This window comes from Trachypithecus francoisi, unplaced genomic scaffold, assembly GCF_009764315.1.
Source record: "Trachypithecus francoisi isolate TF-2019V2 unplaced genomic scaffold, Tfra_2.0 Lachesis_group20, whole genome shotgun sequence".
In the NCBI taxonomy this organism is placed as follows: Eukaryota; Metazoa; Chordata; class Mammalia; order Primates; family Cercopithecidae; genus Trachypithecus; species Trachypithecus francoisi.
This window is the reverse complement of record NW_022681466.1, coordinates 64997036-65018945: the sequence shown is the minus strand read 5'-3', so window position 1 is coordinate 65018945 and position 21910 is coordinate 64997036. Positions and strand designations below refer to the sequence as shown.

The window sequence follows — 21910 nt, the reverse complement described above, 5'->3', positions numbered from 1 at the left end:
CGAACCAGTGTATCTAGGGCTTCCAGCCCCGGGCCCGGGGGGCCTATAGGGCGAGAGGTAAACAGCCGCGAGTGCAGTCCGCACTCTGGATCAACTTGCTTGAACCCCCAAAACTCCCAACAGGACCGGCCCCCGGAGCATCCTACGAAAGAACAGCTTCAACTTGATGCAAAAATCCCCCAATGTGGAGAAGTAAGGAGCCCAGCTCTGTGGGCAGGCAGCCCAGAGTCGGGAGGGTTCAGGACTCTGGAGGATCAGAGCCAGAAGGAAAGGGGCAGAGACTTAAGAACGAAGAGTTAGAGTAGGTGAGGGCAATTGAGTCGGAAGTCCGAGGTTCCAGGCCTTCCGGAGAAGAGCAGGTGCCCCATAAATCCTGGCTGCACAGGACTGTGATTGTCATTAAGTCTGACCCCATCCTCAGCCTCAACAAGAGGGTATAAGAAAACTATTTTGAGGCCCGGTGTGGTGACTCACGCCTGTAATCCTAGCACTTTGGGAGACCAAGGTGGGCAGATCATCTGAGGTCAGGAGTTTGAGACCAGCCTGGCCAATGTGGTAAAACCCCATCCCTACTAAAAATACAAAAATTAGCCTTGCGTGGTGGCAGATGCCTGTAATCCCAGCTACCTGGGAGGCTAAAGCAGGAGAATGGGTTGAACCGGGGAGGCAGACGTTGCAATGAGCTGAGATCACACCATTGCTCTCCAGCCTGGGAGACAGAGCAAGACTCCATCTCAAAAAACAAACAACAACAAAAACTGTTTTGAAGGCCACGCACGGTAGCTCACGCCTGTAATCTCAGCACTTTGGGAGGCTGAGGCAGGCAGATCACAAGCTCAGGAGTTCAAGACCAGCCTGACCAAATGGTGAAACCCCATTTCTACTAAAAATACAAAAATTAGCCAGGCGTGGTGGTGTGTGCCTGTAATCCCAGCTACTCAGGAGGCTGAGACAGGAGAATCACTTGAACCCATGAGGCCGAGGTTGTAGTGAGCTGTGATCGTGCCACTGCACTCCAGCCTGGTCAACAGAGTGAGACTCCGTCTCAAAAACAAAAACAAAAAACAAAAAACTGTTTTGAATGACTGGGAAAATGAGGGAGGCCTATAAGGAGGGGGGGGTTCACTAGAAGGTCGAGCCCCAGAAGGAAGCCTCAGCATTGGGATTAGATGAATATCCTGGCCACCTACCTCCCTGCTGACAAGGACTATGGATTTATGACGGTGGATGAGCCCAACAGTCCTTACCACAGGTGCTGAGCCCTCAGCCCCAACCCTTCAGTCCAGAGATTCTTCTCTGTTTAAAGGAGGGGGACAGGTGGAGGAGGCAGAGAGAGCTTTAGGGACTGGATACTGCCTGACCCCCCACTTCCCAGCACTGCTTCCCCCTCCTTTACAGGCTGCAGGACAGTTTTGAGGACCTCTCTGCTGGTTCCTCCTGCTCAGTGAATCCTGGAGTGCTGGCAGAGAGGTGTGAGTTCTGCCAGAGAGCAGCCGGGGTGTGGGGCCTCTTTCCTCCCTTCAGCCCTGAATTCAGGTCTGCAGCTGGTCTGCTTTTTGACACCCACAATGGGAGTTGCTACAATTTCTATCAGGCCTGGATGGGGGCGGGGGTCTGCCAATTTGGCCTCGTTTACCACCTGTCCCCATTGCTATTTTCTTCTCTCGATGCCCCCACTAGTCTCCTACCCCTTCAGGATTGCCATGATGGACAGTATCTGCCCCAGGTTCCGCCAGGACTGTGCTGACAGGAGCTCAGGGCCTGCAGACAACTTTTCCAAGACATATGATGTAGGGTCCAGCCCTATGGAGCTTAGCAAGTGTTCTCCCTGTGTGCAGAGACGAGAGATTGTAATAAATTAAGACACAAGACAAAGAGATAAAGAGAAAGCAGGTGGGCCTGGGGGACCACTACCATCAAGACACAGAGACCGGCAGTGGCCCCGAATGGCTGGGCGTGCTGATATTTATTACAGGCAGGGTAAGGAGGGTGAATCTTCTTCTTCTTTTTTTTTTTTTTGAGATGGAGTCTTGCACTGTCGCCCAGGCTGGAGTGCAGTGGCCGGCTCCCAGCTCACTGCAAGCTCCACTTCCCGGGTTTACGCCATTCTCCTGCCTCAGCCTCCCGAGTAGCTGGGACTACAGGCGCCCGCCACCTCGCCCGGCTAGTTTTTTGTATGTTTTTTTTAGTAGAGATGGAGTTTCACCGTGTTAGCCAGGATGGTCTTGATCTGACCTTGTGATCCGCCCGTCTCAGCCTCCCAAAGTGCTGTGATTACAGGCTTGAGCCACCGCGCCCGGCCTGGAAGGTGAATCTTCTAAGTGATTGACAAGGTGAAGCAAGTCACATGATCACAGGACGGGGGCCCTTCCATTTTAGGTAGCCGAAGCAGAGAGAGAGAAGGCAACCTACATCAGCGTTTTCTTCTATGCACTTATAAGATCAAAGACTTTAAGACTTCCACTATTTCTTCTACCGCTATCTACTACGAACTTCAAAGAGGAACCAGGAGTACGGGAGGAACATGAAAGCGGACAAGGAGCGTGACCATTGAAGCACAGCACCACAGGGAGGGGTTTAGGCCTCCGGATGACTGCGGGCAGGCCTGGATCATATCCAGCCTTCCACAAGAAGCTGGTGGAGCAGAGTGTTCCGTGACTCCTGCAAGGAAAGGAGACTCCCTTTCGCAGCCTGCTAAGTAATGGGTGTCTTCCCAGGCACTGGCATTACCGCTTGACCAAGGAGCCCTCAAGCGGCCCTTAAGCGGGCATGACAGAAGGCTCACCTCTTGCCTTCTAGGTCACTTCTCACAATGTCCCTTTAGCACCTGACCCTATACCCGCCGGTTATTCCTAGGTTATATTAGTAATGCAACAAAGAGTAATATTAAAAGCTAATGATTAATCATGTTTATAATAATGACTGATAATTGTCCATGATCATCTCTATATCTAATTTGTGTTATGACTATTCTGATTCTAACTATTTTCTTTATTATACTGAAACAGTTTGTGCCTTCAGCCTCTTGCCTCAGCACCTAGGTAATCTTTCTCCCACAACATGAGATGAAGGGTTTGGGACTGAATGGAAAGTGGGAGGTGGAGCGAGTCTTTGGCAAGAGTGCAGTGGGAAAGCCAGGCTGTCACCACGGTCACAGGCTCCAGTGACTTTGACAAGCACCACAAGGCACACTATGACAAAGGGAAGTTTCTCAAGGCTCAGAAAAACTGGCCCTTGGAGGATGAAGAGGACAGCAATGGTGGTATCAGTATCAGCGGTGGGAGTCGAGGTGTGATGCTGGACCCAGAGCCCAGGCCTGTGCAGAGAGGCTGGGCAGGAGAACCAGCCAGAGGAGCCAAAGATGAGCCAGGCCTGGTCACCCAGAAGCACATCCTTGAGGCCCAGGGTTAGAGATGGGAGGGCTCCAGGGACTAGAGGGGGTTGTATTCCAGAGCCCGTTCCTCACTTCTCTACCACAGTCTGTCTTCCTCAGTGGCCATCAGCTCAAGACTCTGCTGCCTGACAGGGAGGTAATGCTGGGAAGTGACCCCAGGGAAGAAAGAGGGCAGCTGGAGAAAGGACCCCATTCAGGATAGCCCCCAGAGATTATTGGCTGTTGAGGAACAGAAAGTCTGACTGGGGGCTTGTTTGTTGGCCAGGCTCGGTGGTTCACTTCCATAATCCCAGCACTTTGGGAGGATTGCTTGAGGCCAGGAATTCAAAAACCAGCCTGGGCAACATAGGGAGACCTCGTCTCTACAAAAAAAAAAAAAAAAAAAAAAAATTGTTTTAAACTAGCCAGGCATGGTGGCGTGCACCTGTAGTTCAGACTACCGGGGAGGCTAAGGTGGGAGAATAGTCTGAGCCCAGGAGTTTGAGGCTGCCATGAGCGATGATGGCACTACCACCCTCCAGCCTGAGTAACATAGCAAGATCTTGTCTCAAAAAATAAATAAAAAATAAACAAAAGTCCGAGACAACCATGGGGGGAGGTGGAGTGGTCACTGAAGTTTTTCTCAAATGGGAAGGGTAAGATAAGTCAGTGAGATGAGGATCTGGGGCCTGAGCTTCTCCCCTCTGGTGAGGGCCCATGACAGACACCTGGGAGGCATGGATATACCAGATGGCCAGAAGACTTGGATTCATTTGGTTGATTCCTCAGATTCCTCCACCTACAGAAATCAGTGCCTCCCGCCACCAGCTGTGGCCACCATCATATTGGGGCAGAAGATTGCTCTGCAGCACAAGGAGTATTATGGCAAAGGATTATACCTGAGGTCCTGCTCCCACCCAGAGCTTGTGGAGGACATGGAAGATGAGCATCAGGATGGTGAGAGCCTGGGCAGGCCAGCCTAGGGGGCAGGAGGGCTGGGAACCCACAGCCTGATGGGTACCCCAGCCCTGATCCCTGATTCTAGGCTCCACAAGCTTGACCTAGGTGATTGAGAACCCTGTAAGCACTGAGGTCCACCTACTGGACCACATGGGAGGCCCCTTTAGGGATCACAAGGCCACAGAGAGCTCCCTGATGGTGACAGTGACACCACTGCAGCCTGTCGAGGGCACCAGGCCGCTATCTCCGTGGGACTGTCTCTTGGCAAGCTCCCATCTCCCAGCTCTCCAATTATTTCAGGCCAGTACATCAGCAACAGGTGGAAGGAGAGGCCCTGAACAGCCTCGAGTCCAAGGTCCACATTGGACAGGAGAGGAACCAGGGAGACTCAGAAGGGGTTGAGACCCCCTCCAGCTTGGCACCACCCACTGGCTCCATGCTTTCCTCCTTAACTCCTCTCTGCCACGCCATCCCACTCCAGGTATTTCTCTGTCCTTCAAAGACAGTGAGTCTCAAATGGTGTCCAGCTGGTGGCTAGGGGGCTGAGCTGGCAAAGCCCAGGGAGTTCAGAGAGGAAGAGTGGAGCAACCCCAACCCCTCAAGCCAGAACAAGCGCAGCCTGACAGACTGAGCCTGGGCAGAGGCAAGGGGATGCTCACACTGGCCAGGGAGGTAGAGGAGCTGAGTGGGGAGGTTCTAGGGGATTCAGGGTCACATGAACAAGATCCCACGCCTGCTACAAGAAAGCCATGAACTCAAACTCTTCTCTCCAGATGAAACCCTGGGACTTCCATGGACTCAAGAAAACGAAAGCAAACAATGGAAACTGGGGCTGGTTGGGGGCAGAGTGGGGGCAACCTTCCCTTCCTAGCCACCCTATGAGTGGACGATAAAGAGCAGAAGAGCAAGAGTCTGGGAGCTGTGAATCGGGTGCTCAGGCTGGGCCTGCACAGTCGTTGAGGAGAGGGGAGGAGGAAGGGGAGTTCACACATAGGAACTATGAATATGAGGGCAGAGCGAAGAAAGCTGGGAGCAGTCCAGGGTACTGGACTCCACAGGAGCCTAGCATCACGAGAAGGCCCAAGCTGCGGCAGGATGATAATGACTGATGCAATTAATTTAGTGAACCAGCTGGGCGCAGTGGCTCATGCCTGTAATCTCAGCACTTTGGGAGGCCGAGGTGGGTGGATCACCTGAGGTCAGGAGTTCAAGACCAGTCTGACCAACGAGGGGAAACCCTGCCTCTACTAAAAATATGAAAAATTAGCCGGGCACCGTAGCAGGCACCTGTAGTCTCAGCTCCTCGGGAGGCTGAGACAGGAGAATCGCTTGAACCCAGGAGGCGGAGGTTGCAGTGAGCCGAGATCGCGCCACTGCCCTCCAGCCTGGGTGACGGAGGGAGACTCCGTCTCAAAAATTAATTAATTAATTAATTCCCTGGAGGAAGGGGTCATCATTCCCATCTTCCAGATGAGAAAACTGAGGAATCAGACAGCTCGTCCAGGGGCACACAACCTCTAAGTGACAGAGCCAGGATTTGAACCTAGATCTGCCAGGCCCCCAAGACTCAACCAAGAAGAGAGAAAGAAACAGAGGCTAGGGCCCCAAGAGGAAGGAGCTGGCAGATCGCCTCTGAGGGCGGGGCTGTGGCTTCTCTGATCTCAGGCCCCCATCCTCCACCCAGGCCCCACCCCTGCCCCTCCCAGCACTGCCTGGAAGTGTGGGGTGGGAGCTCCTCCTAGGACACCACTTTCCCCTTGGGGAAAGAATTGTGCCCCCCAGGCCCTTCCCCGCTCAGGTCCCTCTTCTTCCCCATCATCTCCACCTGCTGGGACAGAAAGTGCCTCCACCTGCATCCCCAGGCGTCCGGCCTCCAGGGCCCGCTGGCCCCACAGCAGGCAAGCTGAGATGACGGTCAAGCTGGATTTCGAGGAGTGTCTCAAGGACTCACCCCGTTTCCGGTAAGTGTGAACTGGTCTAGGGGGCTAAGGAGGGAAAAGTCTATCACCCCCAGCACACACACATCTTTCCCCAGGCCAGATCTCCTTCCAGGCAGCAGGCCTCCAAGAGGCAGGAGCGAGCCTGTGGGCCAAAGTGGTACCCCAGCTATCAAAGCAGGGTACTCCAGTGCTCTCCGCCCCTGCATGCTCCTCCTGGCCTCTGCAGTTTCCCTCAGCCCTAGAGCTGGCATTCCCTCTGGCCTCTCAGTGGGACCCCTGCCCCTCCCCCAGCACCTGCTCTGGGGCGGTTAGCAACTTCCTGCCCTGGCCACATCCACCCTCCTTCTACCCTTCCTGCTCTGGCCTGGGCTGTGGTAGCTCCCAGACTGCAGAGCGGGCAGAGCACAAGTGGGCGGGTGGGGGGCGAGCCTCTCAACTCTGCAGCTTTCTCCTCCATACCCACCGCCCTGCAACTCCATCTGGCCTGATGAGGCAGACAGACCAGACCGACCCAAGCTCTGTTCCCATGACCCCCTCTTTCCCAGAGCCTCTATTGAGCTGGTGGAAGCCCAAGTGTCAGAATTGGAGACCCGTCTGGAAAAGGTGACCCTGACATGGAGAGGTGACCCTGGAGTGGATATGGTTGAGAGGGGTAGGGCCAGGGAGAAAGCTGGAGATAGAGAATGCGTTCCAGGGATTATTGAATACTGTGTAGGGGAGATATTTTGGAGACTCTAGAGAAGCATAAAAGGTGGTTCTGTACCCTCAAGAAGCTCAGGATCTTGGAAAACAAGACTTACTTTTGGGCCGGGCGTGGTAGCTCATGCCTGTAATCCCAGCACTTTGGGAGGCCAAGGCGAATGGATCGCCTGAGGTCAGGAGTTCAAGACCAGCCTGGCCAACATGGCGAAGCCCCATCTCTACTAAAAATGCAAAACTCAGCCAGGCGTGGTGGCGCCCATCTGTAGTTCCAGATACTCAGGAGGCTGAGGCAGAGGAATCGCTTGAACCCGGGAGGCAGAGGTTGCAGTGAGCCAAGATCGCACCACTGCACTTCAGGCTAGGCGACAGAGCGAGACTGTCTCAAAAAAAAAAAAGACTTACTTTGGACTTCCTTGTTCAACTTTTGAGCTCCTCCTGCATTGTGCCAGGCCCTGGGCATTCAGGGAGGGCAAGATCATTTCTGCTCCCATGGAGCCCAAAGGCTGACTGGAAGACAAACCAGTGAAATGTTTCAATTCAAGACAGTAAGGTGTCCCCTGAGCACTGTATCAAACAGCATGTTCACACAGATACACACACAAATGCTCTCTCATTTCCCTTACTTCGCTTTACTTTTCTCTGCAACATTTACCTCTGACACATTATGTATTTGCATGCTATGTCTTAGTTCTATTGCTGTGTACCAAATTGTCACAAATTTGGTGAGCAACATTGTTTTTTGTTTTTTTTTTTTTTTTTTTTTTGAGACAGAGTCTCGCTCTGTCGCCCAGGCTGGAGTGCAGTGGCCAGATCTCAGCTCACTGCAAGCTCCGCCTCCCGGGTTCACGCCATTCTCCTGTCTCAGCCTTCCAAGTAGCTGGGACTACAGGCGCCCACCACCTCGCCCGGCTACTTTTTTGTATTTTTTTAGTAGAGACAGGGTTTCACCGTGTTAGCCAGGATGGTCTCGATCTCCTGACCTCATGATCCGCCCGTCTCGGCCTCCCAAAGTGCTGGGATTACAGGCTTGAGCCAACGCGCCCGGCCCAGCAACATTGTTTTATGAGCAACATGGTGAAACCTCATCTCTACAAATAATAATTTTATTTTTATTTATTTGAGATGGAGTCTTGCTCTGTCGCCCAGGCTGGAGTGCAGTGGTGCGATCTCAGCTCACTGGAACCTCCGCCTTCCAGGTTCAAGCGATTCTCCTACCTCAGCCTCCCAAGTAGCTGGGACTACAGGCATGCACCACCACACCCCGCTAATTTTTTTTTTTTTTTTTTTTAATTTTTAGTAGAGATGGGGTCTCACCATGTTGGCTAAGCTGGTCTTGAACTCCTGACCTCAAATGATCTACCTCTCTCAGCCTCCCAAAGTGCTGGGATTACAGGCGTGAGCCACCACACCCGGTCTACAAATAATGATATCAAACAACGGACTGGATGGGGTGGCCACAGCTGTGGTCCCAGATACTTGAACTCCTGGGCTCCAGTGATCCTCCCTCCTCAACCTCCCCAGTAGCTGTGCTGCAGGCACAGGCCACCATGCCTGGCTTTTTAAAATTTTATTTTTTTGTAGAGATGGGGTCTCCCTATGTTACCTAGGCTGGTCTGGAACTCCTGGACTCAAGTCATCCTCCCACCTCAGCCTCCCAAAGTGCTGGAATTACACGTGTGAGCCACCACACCTGGCCTGAATTTTTTATTTTGAGTAAATTATCGACTCAGGAGACTAGTAAGGAGAGGTCTCATGTACTCATCACCCAGCTTCCCCAGTGGTGACATCTTTAGTACATTATTAAAACCAGGAAATTAATATTGTCACATTATAATTAACAATAAACTCTGCTGGGTGCGGTGGCTCATGCTTGTAATCCCAGCACTTTGGGAGGCCGAGGCGGGCGGCTCACGAGGTCAGGAGATCGAGACCATCCTGGCTAATGCTGTGAAACCCCATCTCTACTATAAATACAAAAAATTATCCAGGTGTGGTGGTGGGCGCCTGTAGTCCCAGCTACTTGGGAGGCTGAAGTGGGAGAATGGCGTGAACCTGGGAGGCAGAGCTTGCAGTGAGCTGAGATCGTGCACTCCAGCCTGGGCTACAGAGTGAGACTACGTCTCAAAAAACAAAAACAAACAAAAAAACCCAGTAAACTCTAGCCAAGCACAGTAGCTCACGCCTGTAATCCCAACACTTTGGGAGGCTGAGGCAGGTAGATCACGAGGTCAGGAGTTCGAGACCAGCCTGACCAACATGGTGAAATCCCGCCTCTACTAAAAATACAAAAATTAGCCGGGCGTGGTGGCACACACTTGTAACCCAGCAACTTAGGAGGCTGAGGCAGGAGAATTGTTTGAACCCAGGAGGCGGAGGTTGCCGTGAGCCGAGATCGCGCCACTGCACTCCAGCCTGGGCGACAGAGCAAGACTCTGTCTCTAAATAAATAAATAAACTCTATAGATCCTACTTCGATTTTACATTTTGCATATGCTCTTTTTTTTTTTTTGCGTTTTTGTGTATAATTCTACGGTACTTTATCACGTGTATGGATTCCTTTAACCATCGCCACATACAAATGGACATAAGGAATTCCTTTACAGCGATACCCGATACCCTTCCCACACTGCTTTAATCCGTGGCAACCACTGATTTGTTCTCCATCTCTCTACTTTTGTCATTTCCAGAATGTTCCATAAATAGAATCATACAGTATGTGACTCTTTGAGATTTGGCTTTTTTCCCCCCCACTCAGAATAATGCTCCTGCCGGGTGTGGTGGCTCATGCCTGTCATCCCAACTACTCAGGAGGTCAAGGTAGGAGGATTGTTTGAGGCCAGAAGCTTGAGACCAGCCTGGGCAACATAGCAAGACCCTTGTCTCTAAAAAATGCTTTGTTTTGTTTTTAAATGAGCCGGGTGTGGTGGTGTGTGCCTGTAGTCTCAGCTACTCAGGAAGCTAAGGTTGGAGGATCCCTTGAACCCAAGAGTTCAAGGCTGCAGTGAGCTGTGATCCCACCACTGCACTCCAGCCTGGGAGACAGAGATCCCAACTCTAAAAATAATACGAATTTTTTTAAAAGATTAATGCTCTTGAAGTTTATCCAAGTTGTTGCACGTATCAACAGTTCATTCCTTTTTATTGCTGAGTACTGTTCTATTGTACAGATGTCCCAGTTTGTCACTAGTCCAGTCTTATGAATGTTTCTTACTCTTCTAAGGGGGAGGAGCTGAGATGGTAAGGAAAAAACTAGACACAGAGTACTCAGATTCACACAGTGATTTGTGAACATCCTTGTCCCTTGTCACAGACAACCCATGGTGATATCTGGTAAGATTTGATTTTGGGGCCGGGCGCGGTGGCTCAAGCCTGTAATCCCAGCACTTTGGGAGGCCGAGACAGGCGGATCACAAGGTCAGGAGATCGAGACCATCCTGGCTAATACGGTGAAACCCCGTCTCTACTAAAAAATACAAAAAACTAGCCGGGCAAGGTGGCGGGCGCCTGTAGTCCCAGCTACTTGGGAGGCTGAGGCAGGAGAATGGAGTAAACCCGGGAGGCAGAGCTTGCAGTGAGCTGAGATCTGGCCACTGCACTCCAGCTTGGGCGACAGAGCGAGACTTCGTCTCAAAAAAAAAAAGATTTTATCTTGGTCAGTCCAGGTGCGCTGACTCACACCTGTAATCCCAGCACTTTGGGAGGCCAAGGCAGGTGGATCACCTGAAGTCAGGAGTTGGAGACCAGCCTGGTCAACATGGTGAAACCCCATCTCTACTAAAAATACAAAAAATTAGCCAGGTGTGGTGGTGGGCACCTGTAATCCCAGCTACTCGGGAGGCCGAGGCAGGAGAATTGGTTGAACCCAGGAGGCGGAGGTTGTGGTGAGCTGAGATCGAACCACTGCACTCCAGCTTGGGCAACAAGAGTGAAACTCCGTTTCAAAAATAGAAAAATAGGCCGGGCGCGGTGGCTCAAGCCTGTAATCCCAGCACTTTGGGAGGCCGAGATGGGCGGATCACGAGGTCAGGAGATCGAGACCATCCTGGCTAACACGGTGAAACCCCATCTCTACTAAAAATACAAAAAATTAGCCAGGTGTGGTGGTGGGCACCTGTAATCCCAGCTACTCGGGAGGCCGAGGCAGGAGAATTGGTTGAACCCAGGAGGCGGAGGTTGTGGTGAGCTGAGATCGAACCACTGCACTCCAGCTTGGGCAACAAGAGTGAAACTCCGTCTCAAAAATAGAAAAATAGGCCGGGCGCGGTGGCTCAAGCCTGTAATCCCAGCACTTTGGGAGGCCGAGATGGGCGGATCACGAGGTCAGGAGATAGAGACCATCCTGGCTAACACGGTGAAACCCCATCTCTACTAAAAATACAAAAACGAGCCGGGCGAGGTGGCGGGCGCCTGTAGTCCCAGCTACTCAGGAGGCTGAGGCAGGAGAATGGCGTAAACCCGGGAGGCGGAGCTTGCAGTGAGCTGAGATCTGGCCACTGCACTCCAGTCGGGGCGACAGAGCGAGACTCCGCCTCAAAAAAAAAAAAAAAAGAAAAGAAAAATAAAAAGAGATGGGGTTTCACTATGTTGGTCAGGCTGATGTCCAACTCCTGACCTCAGGTGATCCACCCACCTCAACCTTCCAAAGTGTTGGGATTACAGGTCTGAGCCACCTTGCCTGGACTATCAAGTCTCTTTGTTTGTCAGTCAAAGGGGCCAGATAGGATGGACCCTAGGAGTACCCCAGCATTTCCTCTTGGTCCTGACCTGTGGTCTGGATGATGGATTAATATTTATGAGGGAATGTGCAGTGAGCACAGAATGGGACAACTCCTAGCAGTAAATACTATAGATTTTATTTATTTATTTATTTATTTATTTATTTATTTATTTATTTTGAGACAGAGTCTTGCTCTGTCACCCAGGCTGCAGTGCAGTGGCGCCATCTCGGCTCACTGCAGCCTTGACCTCCCGGATTCAGGCAGTCCTCCTGCCTCAGCTACCCAGGTAACTGGGATTACAGGCATGTGGTGCCATCTCGGCTCACTACAGCCTCCGCTTCCTGGGTTCAAGCAGTCCTCCTGCCTTAGCCTCCAAAGTAGCTGGGATTATAGGCACGTGGGATTACAGGCACGTGCCACCATGGTTAGCTAATTTTTGTATTTTTAGTAGAGATGGGGTTTCACCATGTTGCCCAGGCTGGTCTTGAATTCCTGAGCTCAAGCGACTGGCCTGCCATGGCCCCACAAAGGGCTGGGATTACAAGTGTGAGCCACCACGCCCGGCCAATACTGTAGAATTTAATAGCAACCACGTAGAGCATCCAGACCATGCAGGAGGCTAGAATCTCCAGGGAGCTCTGGATCTAAGCAGGTAGGCAGGGCAGGAAGAGATGTGTGTGAATGGACAGGGAAAGATGTTTTGCAGGTAAGGCTGACAGATGTGTTGGCGACAGGCTGAGGGGAATGGGCAGGAATTTGGTTTCAGGCCCAAGGCAGTGGGAGCAAAGAGGCAGTGATGAGAACACAGCAGGTGTGTGTTAGATACAGGGAGAGCTGGATGAGCCTGGAGGACAGTGAGGCCAGGCAGGAATGGGGGAGCGCCGCTCTGGGCAAGGGGAGAGGAAGTGGGGCAGGTGTGGGGGCGTCACCTGGTGTGGGGATGACTGCACAGCTCCCTGTTACTCTCCTTCTTTCCCAGCTCCTGAAACTGGGCACTGGTCTCCTGGAAAGTGGGCGCCATTACCTTGCTGCCAGCCGTGCCTTCATTGTCGGCGTTTGTGACCTGGCCCACCTGGGTCCACCAGAACCCATGATGGCGGTATACGGAGGGTCTGCATCTGGGTGGGAAGGGGTCTGGGGTGAGGAGGTGATGCCATGGAAGAGGAGGGCTGGCCTGGGGTCTGCAGGTTCCAGGCCAGAGCGGGGCTGGGCTGTTGTCCTAGATAGCCATAGCAGTCTGGGTCTCGAGTCGGGAGGGCGCTGCCACCCCACGCCTGGTACTCTTTCTATACCTCTGCTTGCTTAGGAGTGTCTGGAAAAATTCACCGTGAGCCTGAACCACAAGCTGGACAGCCATGCAGTAAGCAGGGGAAGGTAGGGATTGTGGGGGTGGTGGCCAGGTCGCCTGTGGTCCTGACCCCAACCTACCAACTTCTCCTTCCCTCAGGAGCTTCTAGATGCCACCCAACACACACTGCAGCAGCAGATCCAGACCCTGGTCAAGGAGTGAGATGGGGCCGGGCGCAGTGGCTCATGCCTGAAATCCCAACACTTTGGGAGGCGGGAGGATTGCTTGAGCCCAGGAGTTCGACACCAACCTAGCCAACATGGCGACTCTCTGTCTCCACAAAAAATACAAAAATTAGGCCGGGTGCGGTGGCTCAGGCCTATGATCCCGGCACTTTGGAAGGCCAAGGCGGGTGAATCACCTGAGGTCGGGAGTTCGAGACCAGCCTGTCTAACATGGCAAAACCCTGGCTCTATTAAAAAATACAAAAAAAAAAAAAAAGCCAATTAGTGGGGCATGGTGGCAGGTGCCTGTAATCCCAGCTACTCAGGAGGCCGAGGCAGGAGAATCACCTGAACCCAGGAGGTGGAGGTTGCAGTGAGCCAAGATCACACTACTGCACTCCAGCCTGGGAAACGCAGTGAGACTCTGACTCAAAAAAAAAAAAAAAAAAAAAAAATAGCCGGGCGTGGTGGCACATGTCTGTTGTCCCAGCTTCTTGGGAGCCTGAAGCAGGAGAATTGCTTGAGTCTGGAGGTCAAGGCTGCGGTGAGCTGTGATTGTGCCACTGTACTCCACCCTGGGTAACAGAGCAAAAGACCCTGTCTCAAAAAAAAAAAAAAAAAAAAGGCGGAGTGAGATGGGAGGGAAAGGGGCCTTATTTCTTGGAAACCAGCTGTGTCGCCCTCTTCCCATGACCACAGGGGCCTCCCCAGTGGTGGAGTTGTGAGATTAGGGGTTTCTGGTGTCCTGACTTCCATCCCAGGGATCTCCTTGGGTTTCCCACATGCAGAGACTAACTGAAAGGACATGAAGGCTTTACCCTGGCAATGCTCTGCTGGGGCAGGTGGGTGTTAGCTGCGCTTCTGTGTTATCTTCCCATCCTCAGAGGTCTTCGGGGTTTCCGAGAGGCTCGCCGGGATTTCTGGCGGGGGGCTGAGAGCCTGGAGGCTGCCCTGACCCACAACGCAGAGGTTCCCAGGCGCCGGGCCCAGGAGGCAGAAGAGGCAGGAGCTGCTTTGAGGACAGCGCGAGCTGGGTACCGGGGACGGGCACTGGATTATGCTCTGCAGGTGCCTACCCCAACCTGTCTTCCTGGGGTACCAGAGCCTCAGGTGTCACCTCGAGGCTGGGCTGTCCCCCCTGTGCAGTGGGAAGGGGTGCTGTGTTTTCAAGACTAACCTGGGTCTTTTTACATCCTCAGATCAATGTGATTGAGGACAAGAGGAAGTTTGACATCATGGAGTTTGTGAGTAGTGGGGGGTGAGGGCAGGGTGGAGAGGAGCCTGCTGCCAGCACAAGGGAAAGGGGAGAGGGGTTCTTCCTCAGCCCACCCACTGCCCACCTTGTCCCCCAGGCGCTGCGTTTGGTGGAAGCCCAGGCTACCCATTTCCAGCAGGGCCACGAGGAGCTGAGCCAGCTGTCCCAGTATCGAAAGGAGCTGGGCGCCCAGGTGGGGCCCCCAGGGCACAGCAGGTGGTGGAGGGAGGTTAGGGACTCCTAACTGGGGGGCCTTGGGCATCTGAGATGCCCTTCCTGTGCCCAGTTGCACCAGCTGGTCTTGAATTCCGCACGAGAGAAGAGGGACATGGAGCAGAGACACGTGCTGCTGAAACAGAAGGTGAGGGGCCAGGTGCGGTGGCCCACGACCGTCATCCCAACATGTTGGGAGGCTGAGGTGGGAGGATCGCTTGAGGCCTGGAGTTCAAGATTAGCCTAGGCATCGTAGTGAAACTCCATCTCTACAGAAAATTTTAAAATTAGCGGGTGTGGTGGCATGCACCTGTAGTTCTAACTACTCAGGAGGCTGAGGTGGGAGGATCACTTGAGCCCAAGAGTTCAAGACTGCAGTAGCTATGATCACACGACTGCACTTAAGCCTGGGTGAAAGAACAAGACCCTGTCTCTAAAAATAAATTTTAAAAAATATTTCAAAAAGCAGAAGTGAGGGCTAGGGCTGCGGGCAGGAGGCAGATGCCTATGGCCTTGGTCTCTGCCCATCTCAGTTGCCCTTTGAACCTCTTTGTGCCTCCAGGAGCTGGGTGGGGAGGAGCCAGAACCAAGCTTAAGAGAGGGGCCCAGTGGCCTGGTGATGGAAGGACATCTCTTCAAACGGGCCAGCAACGCATTTAAGACCTGGAGCAGGTGAGGAGAGGACACCCCAATCAGCCTACCCCACCCAATTATGTATTTTCGAGTGGTAATAGCACGCTAAGCACTGCAAGGAAAAACGGATGAACCCCCCTGCCTTAGTAGAGTTTACATTCCATCAGCAAAGGCAGATGATAAACCTAGTCGGTAAATTACGTGCTATGTAAGAAAGTGATAGTGCTATAGGAGAAAGATAATAAAGCAAGGAATGTGGAGAGCTGGGTAGGGGTTGCAGTTCTAAATAGCTGGGCAGTGTGGGCTTCATGAGAAGGTAACTTTTGAACAAAGACTTGAAGGATATCTGGGGGAAGAAAGTTCTAGACAGGAGGAAGAGCCAGTGCCAAGGCCCTGAGATAGCTGGGGAGTTGGAAGAGCAGGGTGGTGGCCCTGGGTCTGGACAGAGTGAGGGAGGAGGATGTGTAGGAGATGAAACTGGAGCTAATGGGGGCATGAGTCATTATAGGGCCGTATAGATTTTTGTAGGGACTTGGGGTCTACTCTGAGGTCAATTGGGAGCCGCTATAGGGTTTGGAACAGGATGGCAGCATGCTGTGACTTGACTCCTTCCCCTTCGAGGGCCACTGCTAGCCCATATGGGATCTCTGTGCAAATTAGAAAATGGAGCCGCTTCCCCAAGATACTTTTTTTTTTTCTGTTTTTTGAGATGGGGTGTCACTCTGTTGCCCAGGCTGGAGTGCAGTGGCACAGTCTTGGCTCACTGCAACCTCCGCCCCCTGAGTTCAAGTGATCGTCCCTCCTCAGCATCCTAAATAGGTGGGACCACAGGTGTCCGCCACCATGCCTGGCTAATTTTTGTATTTTTGATAGAGACAGGGTTTCAGCATGTTGCCCAGGCTGGTCACAAATTCCTGTCATCAAGCAATCCGCCCACCTTGGCCTCCCAAATTGCTGGGATTACAGGCATGAGCCACTGTACCTGGCCCCCAAGATTCTTTCTTTTCTTTTCTCTTTTCTTTTTGACAGAGCCTCGCTCTGTTGCCCAGCCTGGAGTGCAGTGGTACGATCTCGGCTCACTGCAACCTCCACTTCCTGGGTTCAAGCGATTCTCCTGCCTCAGCCTCCCAAGTAGGTGGGATTACAGGCGCCTGCCACCATGCCCGGCTAATTTTTGTATTTTTAGTAGAGACGGGGTTCCACCATATTGTTCAGGGTGGTCTCAAACTCCTGACCTTGGGTGATCCACCGCCCCCATCGGCCTCCCAAAGTGCTAGGACTACAGGTGTGAGCCCAGCCTAAATAGTATTTTTTAAATTGTAGCAGTAGACATTTTATTAGAAAAATAATGTTACTGCCATCTGCTGGAAAGTTGTCTTCATAACTATATGAAATCTGGATTGTCCAAGATACGACTAAATAGCATCCTTTAGATGTTCCAGGCTACACAACTGTCCATCTTTCTCTGGAATGTCTCGTGGAACAGTCAGCCCAGGTGTCTCTCCTCTCAGTAAGATCCTCATAGGCAAAGAGCACAGCCTCTCTTCCATCCCTCATCCTAAAGCTGCCCATGTCTATAATGATTTCCTTCTCTTACAGACGCTGGTTCACCATTCAGAGCAACCAACTGGTTTACCAGAAGAAGTACAAGGTGAGTGGGCCTGGGTCCTGGATGCCTGGGCCCCAGGGAGACTCAGCCCTTGCCTGCAGCTGGACATCTGCCCCCTTATCACCTTGTCCCGCCAGGACCCTGTGACTGTGGTGGTGGATGACCTTCGTCTCTGCACGGTGAAACTCTGCCCTGACTCAGAAAGGCGGTTCTGCTTTGAGGTGGTGTCCACCAGCAAGTGAGTGCAGTCCCCAGGGGTGATACTCTAACATATCTAAACAGTTGCCATTCTGAAAGGCAGGGCCCACAGCAATGGAGGCCTACGACAATGGAGGCCCCGCCATGCAGCTCCAGACCTAAATTTAACCCTTTGGTGGCTGTACTGGGGGGCCATTGTGGAAGAGGGTACAGGGTGATGGGGGATACTCAGGAGGCTATTACCAACTGGTACAGAAGTCTTTCAATGCCACTGGAACTGGTTGAACACCGGCTGGATGTCAGCCTGCTCATCCTGCCACTTTGCTTCCCAGACCTCAGACCCCTCTGCCATCTCCCTCACCCTCCTACCTAGGTCCTGCCTCCTCCAGGCTGACTCAGAGCGCCTCCTGCAGCTGTGGGTCAGTGCTGTGCAGAGCAGCATCGCTTCTGCCTTCAGTCAGGCTCGCCTTGATGACAGCCCCCGGGGTCCAGGCCAGGTAACTTAACCTGGGGGTGCGGAGCCAGGCTGTCCATGGAGATGGGGCACCCCTTACCCTAGGCCACCCTTTCTTCTCTTCTCCAGGACTCGGGACACCTGGCCATAAGCTCTGCTGCCACCCTGGGCTGTGGTGGAATGGCCAGGGGAAGGGAGCCTGGGGGAGCCGGGCACGTGGTGGCACAGGTTCAGAGTGTGGATGGCAATGCCCAGTGCTGCGACTGCCGGGAGCCAGCCCCGGAGTGGGCCAGCATCAACCTTGGTGTCACCCTCTGCATTCAGTGTTCCGGCATCCACAGGTTACTCCATGAGGCCCAGGCGGGAGCCCCACTCCTTTGGGCTGCACTGTGGCTCCAATAGAGAGCTCATCACACTGGCCCCTCTTCCTTCCCTGTCCTGGCTTCCTCTCTTAGCTTCTGGCTTTGTCACTGGGTACCAGGCCTGGGCCCAAGCCTGTGGGGTGCCAGTTGGACCCAGGTGGGCCTGGCCCCTCTGTGTCCTAGTCTGGCCAGAATTGGGGGATATCCAGAATGTGTTGGCTTGGTTGGAAGCAGTGTGGCATCAAGGCTGCTGAGGGTGGGGGAGCCAAGGAAGACTAGGCAGAGAAACGGTCACGAGGCCTTAGCAAGTGTCTAAGGCCCTTGCCCCCCGCCTCAGTGTGGTGGAAGAGAGATGACATGGGAGAGGTTGTCCAGGCCAAAGTGTCACTAGAGAAGGGAGGTGGCTGGAGCCTTGAAATGAAACCTAAGGAAGAAGGAATCGGTGACGAAGCAGGGTCCTGCCAGGGCCAGGTCAAGGCTACATGGCCGCAGCTGCCCTGCTCCCTGGGCCAGCACCTCCGCATGGGCCCCCATGCCAGCCTTGCCTCCCAGTGTGTTCAGGAGCAGCAGCAGCTGCCCAGGCCACTGCCCCACACAGGGCCTGACCCTCCCCTCTGGCCCTCCAGGAGCCTTGGTGTTCACTTCTCCAAAGTCCGGTCACTGACCCTTGACTCATGGGAGCCAGAACTAGTGAAGGTAACTTGGGGTATTGTGAAGATTGGGGGCAAGAACCTGGGGCAGGGCAAGGACATGGGGGTGCAGCGCGAGACCCCTGAGGAATCACTCACCCCTACCTTACCTGTCTCTGCCTCTGCCTGGGCCTCCCGAAGCTCATGTGTGAGCTGGGAAATGTCGTCATCAACCAGATCTATGAGGCCCGTGTGGAGGCCATGGCAGTGAAGAAACCAGGGCCCAGCTGCTCCCGGTAAGCTTGGGGTTTAGCCTCCCAGGGGAATGGGGGATACCTGGAGCAAGAAGAGGGAAGACTGCGTGCTTCTCTCCTCCCACAGGCAGGAGAAGGAGGCCTGGATTCATGCTAAATATGTGGAGAAGAAGTTCCTGACCAAGCTGCCTGAGATTCGAGGGCGAAGAGGTGGCCGGGGGCCCCCAAGGGGGCAGCCTCCTGTGCCCCCAAAGCCTTCCATCAGGCCCCGGCCAGGGAGCTTGAGATCCAAGCCAGGTATAGGGTTGGCTGGGCATTCACTGAGCACCTGCTGTGTACTTGGCACCGTGCTGGGTCCCGCAGGGAGGCACAGAGTGTGAAGCCCAGGCCTTCCCCTGGAGAATGTCGGAGGGACTGGACTGCCATTTCAGGGGTTACAGTGGAGTGTGACATGAAGAATGGGAAGGAATGTGGGGCTGGGTGTGGGCAGGTAGGGTAAGGGGTGCCAGCAGCATGAGAAAAGGGGGGGTGGGTTTGGCTGGAGCGGCAGGGGTTGAGAGCTGAGGCCGAGTGTCAGGCAGTCAGCTCACCTGTGTCATCCCAGCAGTTGGGGTGGTTGGACTGGATGAGGTGGTGATGCCATCTCTCCCCCACACCCTAGGGACTCGTACACATGCATACTCACACTTACACATACCCACGCCTGCACACTCTGTTCCCTCCACAGTCCCAAGCTCCCCACCATTTAGAAAAGACATGTCCCGTTAGAGCATCAGGGCACTGTGCTGAGGGTTTTCTTCCCAGACTCGGAGCTGCTTCCCCCTAAAAGAACCAAATCCCCTGAACAGAGACCCCCTCTGAGGACCTGGGAAGCCTGCACCCCGGGGCCTTGCTGTTTCGAGCGTCTGGGCATCCTCCATCTCTTCCCACCATGGCCGATGCCCTTGCCCATGGAGCTGATGTCAACTGGGTCAATGGGGGCCAAGAGAATGCCACGCCGCTGATCCAGGCCACAGCTGCTGTGAGAGCCCTGCGGACCTCCCCACCCTACCCTAGGGCTCTGACACCTACTCCTGACTCTAGGCCCTGCCCTTACCTCCTCTTCCCACGACCTGTTCCCTAGGGCCTCCACCCATAGAGAGACATCAGCAAGAGACTGGTTGCTAAGAGTGTGTGATTTGGAGGCAGAGAACCTGAGTTTGAACCCAGGCTCTCACCCCTTACAGGAGACTTTTAACAATCTCAGTCTCATCTGTAAAATAGTAACATACCTCATAAGCTTGTACTACAGATTTATATATGAATACATGCAAAGAGCTAGAGTCAAGCCTGAGTTAGCTGTAACCCCTTCTACACTCCTGATTAACACACCCTACCCTCCCATTCTCTGAACTGGCGCCATCCTAAGACATCTTGAAATCCACCACTAGGGATGCCACCCTCAACCCCCCTTCTCGATTTCTCCATGCAGAATTCTCTTCTGGCCTGTGAGTTTCTCCTCCAGAACGGGGCGAATGTGAACCAAGCCGACAGTAGGGGCCGGGGCCCGCTGCACCACGCAACCATTCTTGGCCACACAGGGTAGGGATGACAGCCATGGGGAGGAAGGCTCGGAGGAGTTGGGTGGCCGGCTCACCCTGGCTCTTCTCTCCAGCCTCGCCTGCCTGTTCCTGAAACGGGGGGCTGATCTGGGGGCTCGAGACTCTGAAGGCAGGGACCCTCTGACCATCGCCATGGAAACAGCCAACGCTGACATCGTCACCCTGTGAGAATGCCTGAAGGGGAGGGGCTGGCGCTGTTGCTGGAGCCTCACCACCACCACCACCACCCCACCCACTTTCGGGCGGGCGGGGCTGATGCAGAAACTGGAGCCTGCCTAGGGGTGGGGCCTGGGGAAGGGCTGGGCCAGCGCCTGGGCCAGGCTCAAGAAAGGCTGCGCCAAGTGTGCATTGGGGCGTGGAGTAGAAGGCAGGCGGGAGGGCGGGCAGGGTGCGAGGATGCTTGGCCCACCCTGAGAGGCGTCATTCGCCCATCAACATTGCCGTCAGGCATCTTTTTAGCACTAGACGTGACCCCGGGTGGGCAGATGAACGAACGCAACCCAGCTCAAAGGATGGGAAGTTGGCGGGGGAGGTGAGGATAGTGTTCCTTTTTTTTGAGACTTTTTTTTTTTTTAAACGGAGTCTCACTCTGTCGCCCACGTTAGAGTGCAGTGGTGCCATCTCGGCTCACTGCAACCTCCGCCTCCTGGGTTCAAGCGATTCTCCCGCCTCAGCCTCCCGAGTAGCTGGGACTATAGGCGTGTGCCACCACACCCAGCTATTTTTTTGTATTTTTAGTAGAGACAGGGTTTCACCATGTTGGCCAGGATGGTCTTGATCTCCTGACCTCGTGATCTACCTGCCTCAGCCTCCCAAAGTGTTGGGATTACAGGCGTGAGCCACCGCGCCCGGCCAAGGATAGCGTCGTTCATGTCTTAATTCCCTTCCCTTCAGGCTACGACTGGCAAAGATGAGGGAGGCTGAAGCGGCCCAGGGGCAGGCAGGTAAAGAATACACCCACCCCATCCCCCAGGCCCAACACCCGAACTCTGGGCTTCTGGTCCACGGTGACCTCTCTCCCTAGTGCCCAGCTGCATTCATTCCGTTATTTGACAAATGCGAATTGGGCGCATGCGACGTGCCAGGCCCTGGCAAGGCATAGGCGCTGGCGCGGTGCTCGCGGCGCGCACGTTCCCATCCAGGCTCGGAGCGCGAGGTCCCCAGGCGGGCCCCAAACGCCGGATCCTGCCCTTCTGCACTGGGGCCCAGCCGCCTCCCGGCCTTTCCTCCCTCCCCCAGGAGATGAGACGTATCTTGACATCTTCCGCGACTTCTCCCTCATGGCGTCAGACGACCCGGAGAAGCTGAGCCGGCGCAGTCACGACCTCCACACGCTGTGACCCCAGGCCCTAAGGGTCCGCGCCTCCCTCCCCTCCCCGTCACCGGGCCCTCTGCCATTAAAGCTTCAGTGCTTCGCTCTTCCCTTCTGGTTCACTTCTTGGGCGCCACCTTTGGACCTGTAGGGTGTTGGGCGCTGAGGCTCCCGGGGTGCGGGGA

General features: G+C 54.0%; 1 protein-coding gene across 1 annotated transcript; it reads left to right on the top strand.

Moving 5' to 3' along the window:
- The first annotated feature begins 6043 nt into the window (after window positions 1-6043).
- On the top strand, window positions 6044-21832 carry ACAP1 (ArfGAP with coiled-coil, ankyrin repeat and PH domains 1). The gene is made up of 22 exons (XM_033184784.1): window positions 6044-6294; window positions 6819-6876; window positions 12673-12792; window positions 13000-13053; window positions 13141-13199; window positions 14090-14273; window positions 14405-14449; window positions 14558-14653; window positions 14747-14821; window positions 15236-15345; window positions 16906-16957; window positions 17053-17153; window positions 17487-17610; window positions 17697-17908; window positions 18556-18625; window positions 18760-18854; window positions 18940-19109; window positions 19661-19833; window positions 20284-20393; window positions 20467-20577; window positions 21308-21357; window positions 21653-21832. Exons 1-22 carry the CDS (start codon window positions 6242-6244, stop codon window positions 21751-21753), a joined length of 2223 nt encoding a protein of 740 aa, XP_033040675.1. The 5' UTR covers window positions 6044-6241; the 3' UTR covers window positions 21754-21832.
- The last annotated feature ends 78 nt before the right edge of the window (window positions 21833-21910 follow it).

Coding starts and splice junctions, on each gene's coding strand:
- ACAP1 (XM_033184784.1), top strand. CDS start 6,242: ATGACGGTCAAGCTGGATTTCGAGGAGTGTCTCAAGGACTCACCCCGT. Junction 13,054..13,140: donor ACAAGCTGGACAGCCATGCA/GTAAGCAGGGGA, acceptor TCCTTCCCTCAG/GAGCTTCTAGATGCCACCCA. Junction 17,154..17,486: donor GAGGTGGTGTCCACCAGCAA/GTGAGTGCAGTC, acceptor CCTCCTACCTAG/GTCCTGCCTCCTCCAGGCTG.